The sequence below is a fragment of the Notolepis coatsorum genome (assembly GCF_963971535.1).
Source record: "Notolepis coatsorum genome assembly, chromosome: 8".
Taxonomy (NCBI): domain Eukaryota; kingdom Metazoa; phylum Chordata; class Actinopteri; order Aulopiformes; family Paralepididae; genus Notolepis; species Notolepis coatsorum.
Window position 1 is genome coordinate 48,055,829 of NC_140172.1, and position 9,509 is coordinate 48,065,337.

General features: G+C 39.7%; 1 protein-coding gene across 1 annotated transcript in view; it reads left to right on the forward strand.

Annotated features, from left to right (window-relative positions):
* The window catches only part of stard13a (StAR related lipid transfer domain containing 13a), a 41,867-nt gene extending 36,200 nt beyond the window's left edge, over positions 1–5,667 (forward strand). Inside the window, 3 exon segments of the mRNA XM_084320811.1 lie at positions 386–600; positions 1,762–1,938; positions 2,203–5,667. Of these exon segments, the coding sequence (XP_084176937.1) occupies positions 386–600; positions 1,762–1,938; positions 2,203–2,320 (510 nt within the window). The 3' untranslated portion in view covers positions 2,321–5,667.
* The last annotated feature ends 3,842 nt before the right edge of the window (positions 5,668–9,509 follow it).

Sequence of the window (9,509 nt, forward strand, 5' to 3'; positions counted from 1 at the left end):
GTGCGTTTGAACGTTTGCTTGTTTCAACCATACATTTCCATTTATAAAAAAAAAATTATTATTATTATAATCTTTTTTTTCTTTTTTTCTTTTTCTTTACCTCCTATAATAGTGGGGGTCGCGGCTCTCTGACACCGTTATTTGGGGGTCGCGGCCTGAAAAGTTTGGGAACCCCTGATCAAAAGCACATTTAATTAAGTTTTGAAGGAGTTTCACATGCAAAGCACATGTTATCTAATGCGTGTGGGTGTGTTGTGGTGTTGCCTATGCACCAAACTGATTGGTCTCTGAATAGGACCGTATTTGCAATGTTTACATCCACTTGCCTATTTGTACTGTATGTTGTCATGAATAAATCATGTCTGTGTTTCTGTGTGTGTGTTAGGTTGGAGATGGCAATCCTCTGCGACGGTGGCGTGTGTCTTTAGAGGTGCCGGTGGCTTCCAGTGAGTTGCTGCAGCGGCTGAGAGAGCGCCCCCTGTGGCAGAACAATCTACTGCAGGAGAAAGTTCTGGAGACGCTGGATAAGCAGACGGACATCTATCAGTACTCTTGCATGAGCATGGCGCCTCAACCCAGCACTGACTATGTGGTACTCAGGTCAGTACGACTGAATTCCATTTTACTTTTAGCTTTTAAAAGCTCACCAATCATCCGTTTTCACTCAACTCAGGTCATGGCATTATTCAGTTGCATCCTATTATACTGTATCAAGTGAATTAGTGCTAATTCATCATACAGTACCTACTCTGAAATCAAAACCGTGGAAATGATTGGTTTTGTGCGAGAGAAGTGAAAGATAGGTGAGAGATATTTTGTGTGTATTCCAATTCCTTCTCAAATAGTCCAGGATCGGTTTAGCTTATAATTTCTAAGCTTACAAACTCTTGTGGGTAAACAACTAATTGAAACTAATTGATGTCATTTAAAAAACTAAAAGATTAATCTATAATAAGTCAATATCCATAAATGACACATCCTAACCCACCTTTTAATGAAACAACTAGCCTTCCTTGTATTCAGTGAGGCACCAGAGAATGAATAGAAGTATGAAAGTATTTAGAATAACATATTGAGCTGGTATACACAAATGTAATAGATTATATTTTAAGCTAGTGACCTCTGGAACATGCGCCGTCTTTAGTTATTATTATGTGTCTGGCCCACAAAATCATGTGTATCTTTCATTTCAGGCCTCTTGCTAATTGAACCCCTAAGGGGTTCCGGCATACGACCTCACATGTGAGGTAGAATTAGGAGGAATGAACGTTCTCTTGATTATGCATCAATGGCTACTGGCAATTGGAAGCTTATGAATCCTGAAAGGTTTAAAGAGATAGATCACCAGGGAGCTCAGTTTAGCTGGAACAGTAAACAGCTGAAAGATTGTGATTAAACATTTCCTCTAATATCCTGCAACTGACCTTGTGCTGTGTACAATGGCCATCAGCTTTTTTAAGTGCCAATATTTAGGCAATGTGCAAATATAAATAGGTAATACAAGTGTAAATACAGGCAGGATAATAATAATAACACAAATCATGCCAACTTACAGTGGAGGCACACCACACACGGAAGTGCCCTGAATGGTCTCTCTCTCTCTCTCTCTCTCTCTTTCTCTCTCTCTTTCTCTCTCTCTTTCTCTCTCTCTCTCTCTCTCTCTCTCTCTCTCTCTCTCTCTATCTCTCTCTCTCTCTCTCTCTCTCTCTCTCTCCCCCCTCCTCTCTCTTCTCTCCCTCCTCTCCCTCTACTCCTCCACAGATCGTGGCGTACAGACGTCGGTAAGGGCTCCTGTGCGCTCGTGTGTGTGTCTGTTGACCATGAGGACAGCCCACGCATGGGGGCGGTGAGAGGAGTGGTCCTGGAGTCACAGTACCTGCTAGAACCTTCTGGTGCCGGGAGGACCAGACTCACACACATCTGTAGAGTGGACCTCAGGTGGGTCTGGTTCTCATGTGCTCATTGCTGCCTACCTCAGCACCGAATGTACCCCTGACAATCCTGGTTTCGGGGGGATACTCTTTGAATTTCCCTTCTGAAGTTTCTTCCAAAGTTTTGTGGATGTTTCTCCCTCAGATCGACTTTGATTCATAATAGTCATGTACAACCTAGGAGCAATCATTTAAATTGTCACTGTTTGCTGTGAAATGGTTTTTCAATAGTGAAAGCATTAACCCATCCTCTGTGTTATCGCCATTCCAGGGGCAAGTCTCCGGAGTGGTACAACAAGGCATTCGGTCAGCTGTGTGTTTCGGAAGCCCAGAGGATCCGCTCCTCCTTTCAGCCTCAGGAGCCGTTGAGCCCAGAAAACAAGCTCTGAATCCCCCCAGAAACAGGGGCTTTATCTTGGAGAGACAGAAAGATCTGAATCCCCCCCAGAAACAGGGGCTCTATCTTGGAGAGACAGAAAGATCTGAATCCCCCCAGAAACAGGTTTATCTTGGAGAGACAGAAAGGGTCGCTGGGACAGAGAACTACGGATCAATAGGAGAATCAAAGATCTGTAGATCACGGAATCATTGGTCTAGATGGACGGATATAGTCCTAGGATATGGATTTAAACCCAGGCCATGGATTGCGTCCGGGGGTATGGACCTAGAATTAGGACCACTGGAATCTTTTCACCCTGCTGAACTAAACGGAGCTGAACTGTAACATATTATACCGGCCTGGTTAATCCCCCCAACACCACAGAGTTGCTTCTTCTTGTGCTTGTGTCTCATCTGAATCCAGGTGATCTTACCCATACGATGAATACGTAGATAAGTGTTACAACTTACTTGCATTGATCTCAGAAAAGGGTTTTGGTTGCTACAGTAGTATACTGTACAAGAGAGGAAATATGGAAGACGTGCCATAAAAAGTCATTGCTTATCATAGACGCGCCTGCTACAACAAAAAGAGTCACCTACTGTAGAAAGAAGCATGTATTAGCTGCGACCCATTATTATCGCCAACAAAGAACAGGCTGGCAGGGCCACAGCATTTTTAATGAACATTTTAAAAGACAAACAGATGGAACAACAGACCAATCTATACTAGCTGTTGGTCACAGCTAAAGAGAAAAACAACAACAACAACAACAACAACAACAACAACAACCATCCATGAATTAGTCAATCTACAGTAACTTGGTGAAAGAGTACAGTATGGACATAATCAGCAATACTAATCTACATCACTGCAAAGCTCTGGGCATCTCAAGGACACTTGCGGCTTGTCTAGGAAACCTGTTGTGGAATGATACGGTCCTTTTTTCACAGAACACTTCAGACAGTTCAGATACATTTAGTTTGAGATGTAGTACTACGGTAAAGAATCATGTGAACAGGAATGATCGAGCCCATATGAAAATGAACTATATTAAAACTGTAGTGTTCCAGATGCACCAATTAATATAGAAATAGATTACTAAAACACTGTAGAAATACTATGGTCAATCATAGTTCCAACCTAGTATTCCTACGGTAAGTCTCTTCAGTGTGTACGAAATAAAATGCCAGGAATTTCTATAATATTACTACATTATTACTATGGTGAATCACTATACTACTTCTATGGTAAATCTCTTCAATATGTACAAAAGAAACCCAGGAATTTCCATAATATTCTATATTATTCTATATATAATATCATATTCTATAATATTACTACATATTACTATGATGAATCACTATGGTATTTCTGTATTCAGGAATACTGTAGTTTTACTATAGTTCCTTTTCGTATGGTAGGCCAGTGCATTAAGGGTACAGATCAGAGCTACACAGTGGAAAAGGCAGCAGTGTGCACTGTGCAGGGAACGAGCACATGTGGGGTCATAGGACTCACCCAGACGAGGGGAAAGGCTCTCTGGGTCCATTATGTCTGCTTTAGAGGGGATACCACCCATCTGAAGGAGTCACACATGTTTCTCCCTGTGCTCCAGGACAAGGGAGGTGTAGTCTGACGTCACTTTAGTTTCCCTGCGCGGTCCACCCGTATAGGGATTTATCATTGGAAAAAAGTATTATCGGCTATTGTAATAATTCTGCCTCATGCACATTGGCAAGCTTTCCATTTTTGCACAAAATTAGTTCCCTTCTATCACTAACATTATTGTTTAAGCATTTTTGGCTGAAATAAAGTTAGTTATAAGGTTGTTTAATTTGTCGTTAAAAAATAACTACACTTACCTAATACACGTCACGGCCATTGACAGAGTGAAGTGTAGTTGCTCAGTGAACGAAAACATAAACTTGTTATTTTGCTACCTTTAGGATTAATTGAGATTTTTTTCATGTTGAGCTATATATTGTCGATGAATACACAGAGAAAGGTACACCATTCCAATGTTCATGCTTTATTTGTTTTAAACAAGACGATTTAGAAATGTGTCTATTGGAAATACATTGCGATTTCAAGAGGGGTGGACCGCGCGGGAAACAGCAATGACGTAACCACTACACCTCCCTATTCACACACCACTCTCTCCTAAAGCTAGAAATCAAAGAGAGTATCCTCTCTGAACCTTCCAAGCTGGGATGTCAAATCTGGGGCTGCTCCATAGACAATGAATGGGAAGAACATTATGAGAATTATTCAAATGGGGGGCATTCCCCTTTAACCTCCTGCTGTGGTGTATACAATGTGTTGAATATCACTGTTGAGTTAAACGACTCTGTCACTATTGTCAGTGTTAATAATCTGATCTATTGAATTACTGTTAGTTTAATGTTATTATTTTCATGATGATATTATTGTTCTTGTTGATCTATGATATTATTGGTGCTTTTTTTTATTTGCTATCATGTTGTACAATGTCTAAGACATTAGACCATTTCACTGCTTCTGGGAAGCATGTGTGTGTGTGTTTACATACGTGTGAATGTGAGCATGCATGCGTACATAGCGTGCACGTGTAGTATGTGTATGTGCATGCATGTGTACAGTATGTACTGTGTGTCTTGGGTATAGGCTGCATTGTAAATACATGACACTTTCTGTACCAGCAGATCAGAACATATTAGAACATCACAATTATCCTATCATATTGATATGCTGAAATGTGGACTTTTACAAACACCATCAAACACTAAACCAATAGCAGACTAGGGCTCGCTTCTCCATGGTATTACCATGGTGTTATTTTTTTTATTTTATTTCATAATTGTTTTTGTTAGTGTTGCCTTGTTGATGCTATGATACAGTGCCCCCATTTAGTGTGAATGTTGTTTGATTGGGAAAAGTGTGTGTGTGTGTGTGTGTGTGTGTGTGTGTGTGTGTGTGTGTGTGTGTGTGTGTGTGTGTGTGTGTGTGTGTGTGTGTGTGCGTGCGTGCGTGTGTGTGCGTCTGTGTGTGTGTGTGTGTGTGCGTGCGTGTGTGTGTGTGTTAGAGAGAGAAAGGGGGAAACAAAGACGCACACATGAGCCCAGTGGTGTGTGTGTGTGTGTGTGTGCGTGCGTGTCTGTGTGCGTGTCTGCGTGTGTGTGTGTGTGTTAGAGAGAGAAAGGGGGAAACAGAGACGCACACATGAGCCCAGTGGTGTGTGTGTGTGTGTGTGTGTGTGTGTGTGTGTGTGTGGTTCAGGTGAAATGGCTTCAAATGCATCTAACTAGTGGAGATGGTGATTGACTGAGGCCACACGGTTGATAATAGAATGACTGAGACAAGTTTCATTGTTATGAACAAGAGAATAAAAAATTGGATTTCTGAAATACATGCAGACATGGTCTCGTGGTTGTTGACACTCTTCAATTTGTTTCTGATATTGTATAAGTAGCATGGTGTCAAGGCAAAGTAAATACATCACACTCAGCACCAAGAAAAACTGTCTTTCTTGCCTTTTGAAATATGCAGTATAAGGAGGCCAATGTTTTGCTTTCCCTTTGGTTTCATAGACTAGCGTTTTCCCACAAAGGTATAAAGGTGTTATATGCAACTATGTCCACTAAGAGGTGCCGAAGACCCGCTTAAAGGACAATATCAGTGTTTTTTTTTTTTTTTTTTATATATTTAAAGTTTTTTTTTCACAAGCAAGACAATACATACATGACAAGACAAACTAAGACAAAAATAATAATAATAATAATAATAATAATAATAATAATAATAATAATAATAATAATAATAATAATAATAATAATAATAATAATAATAATAATAATAATAATAATAATAATAATAATAATAATAATAATAATAATAATAATAATAATAATAATAATAATAATAATAACAATAACAACAAGGGGGTGAGGGGGGGGGGTTGCAGAGTGTTACAAAGGTTCAGTACACAAACATATTCCAGATAGTGATCTAATAAAGTTCAGGGGACCTTGAAGGCCATCGGGCCTATCACTCTCTTGAAGAGACAGAGCAGCCTGTTCCATTGATAGCAAGTCAATGAAGTCCTTGCGCCAGTTCTCCAAACTGAAGCAGTTCGGTTTGCGTTCTTTCCAGTTCATTAAAATAATCCGTTTGCATGCTAGAAAAGCCAGTGCTACAATATTATTTACAATCTTTGCTTGAGCAGTGTCCATTTTTACACCCAATATACACGTTATAGGGCAAGGATTAATGTCAATTTGGAGAGTAACTGACAGGTCCTCAGCAATGTCCAACCAAAATGTCCTAACAAGCGGGCAGTGCCACAGCAAGTGCATGAGCGTACCCTCTACTCCACACCCATCCCAGCACAATTTGGGTAGGGTGTGATTCATTTTATTCAGTGTACAGGGTGTTATATAGGCCCTGTGTAGTATCTTTAATTGTATAATTTTATATCTAACACATTTTGATATTTTAGTACTATTCCTAATATCAGTGTTTTTGACACGTGGGTCCCATCATTCTTGCCTTAATACAAAAATGTAGTCACAGTATAATTATTCATAATCTTTTGCCATTACTGTAAAATATTACCATAAAGTGTCATTCGTTTTTGCACACCACTAGGCTTCCAGTGTACAGTATATGTAAATAATTATTTTAAACACCACATAAACCCATGAAAATCACCACATTTGACTAAAATGTCATGCTAAACTTTTATGTGTCACAACAACATAATGAAGAATTGTGCCATTGTGATGTAGTTAGAAGTCCTCTTTTTCTGTATTTAAACAGCCTATTAAGGCACAATAGAGCAACTTTACAGGAAAATGAAAAAAACCTGAGATGTCGGCATTTTAGAGGTTTTTAACACATTTTCAGATACACTGGAAGCCAGTGATGAATCGGCAAAGAATAACTACCAAATTATTCAGTAATGGCAATTGTGAAAAATTATCTTTAAAAACTAAAATTATAATAATAATAATAATAATAATAATAATAATAATAATAATAATAATAATAATAATAATAATACAAATAAAAATAGTTAGTTATGAACATGTTCCACACCAAACCCATCACCCAAAAGCTGAATCCCACACCGGTTTTCAAAACCAAAAAGCTAATTTAATTTGAACATACCTCCCACACTGCTAGAGCAGGCAAGGTTGACACCAAAAGACCCAAGAACACAGCGCGGGAGGGCTGTTAAATAGGAAGGACATCGCTTCAGTGTCGGTGTTCAATGCCTCCCTTTCAGCACTCAGAGAGTAGCAAACAAACATCCTGTGATAAATGTGAAGAAGGCCTTGCTGGTGGAGACAGAGCAACTAGACGATTAGACTTCCTCGGTTGACGCCGGGGAGGGTCTATCAGACTCGTGACGTCGTGCCAGAGAGGCCACATCTCCGCCTTTATGGATCTGTCCCCCAGATGTCATCGCTGCCTGCCGGTCCCCTGTCTGGGGAGAGACGTCCAGACGCTGATGTCGGCCTCCAGTGTCACTCAGTGGCTCAGACCAGCTGCTCATGTCACTGTTGACTCATACCACCTCAAGCCATTAATAGAATTACGCTCAAAGGCCTAAAATGTTTGTATGGACCCAGATATGTTCACCAAAAAACAATGCAGATTTATTTTGCACATAATCTCACACACATCCAAAAACTCTAAAGAGTTTTGCACACATTCATTTAGTTTGAGAGTAAATGAGTTTGGATGTGACAAGAGATGTAATCGGGGACATAGTAATACATTATTGTTTTGTGTATTATTACAGCTCAATGAAATGATGAAAAATTTGGTAAACAACATACATTGTACTACAGCCACAATGTTAGTCCTTGTATCAAAAACTCCATCAGTCAGCTAGAAAATCAGCCAAGGTCATGCGTGGTTTCGGAAAGTGTACACCTTGACAAACAGGTTTCGAATAACGAATGAAGGTCGTCGTGTCACAAGTGGCTTTTCATTGCAGACATTTTCACCGCAGGCTCTGTGTCCTCTACCACCCTCCCCTAACCCTCCCAACGACACATCAAATCAATACTCAATCGCATTACCACACTGAGTGAGGATCCACACTGAGGACACTGAGCGAGAGAGCGACTGTGTTATGTACAGGTACAACTTGTTATTACATAGGTCAGTGGTGCACTTCTTCTCGCATCCCCTGTACGTCTTAGTATTGATCAGCCTGATGGCAACATAGAAGTGGCTGAGATGTCTGCTCTTACCATACCTCTAACCAAGTCAAGGCAAGTGATCCTTGAGTAATACCCTTGGGGAAATTCAGGTACACAGGTAGGACAAAAAGATATTAATAGAAGTACATAGATAATAATAGTAGTAGTAGAATGGCAGTATATTATATCAATAATAATAATAATAATAATAATAATAATAATAATAATAATAATAATAATAATAATAATAATAATAATAATAATAATAATAATAATAATAATAATAATAATAATAGTATACATGGTATATATGGTAGTAGCACACTGTGCCAGAGTCCATGCAGTACTGTTTCATAATTAAGAGTCAGACGGTCCTAACAGTTCTCAAGTTCTCCAGCCGTTAGTCAGTGACTTTCTCAAACGAGGCATGGAAGAATGAGGGGCATATTGTTTGTGATTGTCATGGATCTTTTGTGTTGTGGCACTACTCACATCTGGATGCTTTCTGAGTCCTCCTAACAAACGGGCTGTATCATGTTAGGAATCAGTTAGGTTATAATAAGGTAATTAAATAATTGTTTCAAGGTGACCCTGTGGAGGTGACTGAAGGTGACCTCTTCTGGAGAAAAGAGGTAATGCACTGCATACCCAGCATCAGCACCAGTCAAACAAAGATTTACAACACAGTCTCATCATAAAAGGTAAATAAAGTACTTAATCGACCACAGGATTTTTATGATTTTTTTTTACATAATATACATTATGTATTATATATTATATTATATATACATAAGTAATAGATTAGGGTGGCCCAAAGTAAGGACTGCAGGCCAAATGCGGCCCCCTTCAGCATTATCTTGGGCCCTCCGAAAGGGTTCCCGAGAGGGATACTGTTACAATCATGGCCAGGGCCTCTCTCTCCTGCTGCTTCCACGCCCTTATATGGGCAGCTTCCTACCCCAGCTTCCACACGCTGTCACCTGGGATCAATCAACACACCTGAGACTC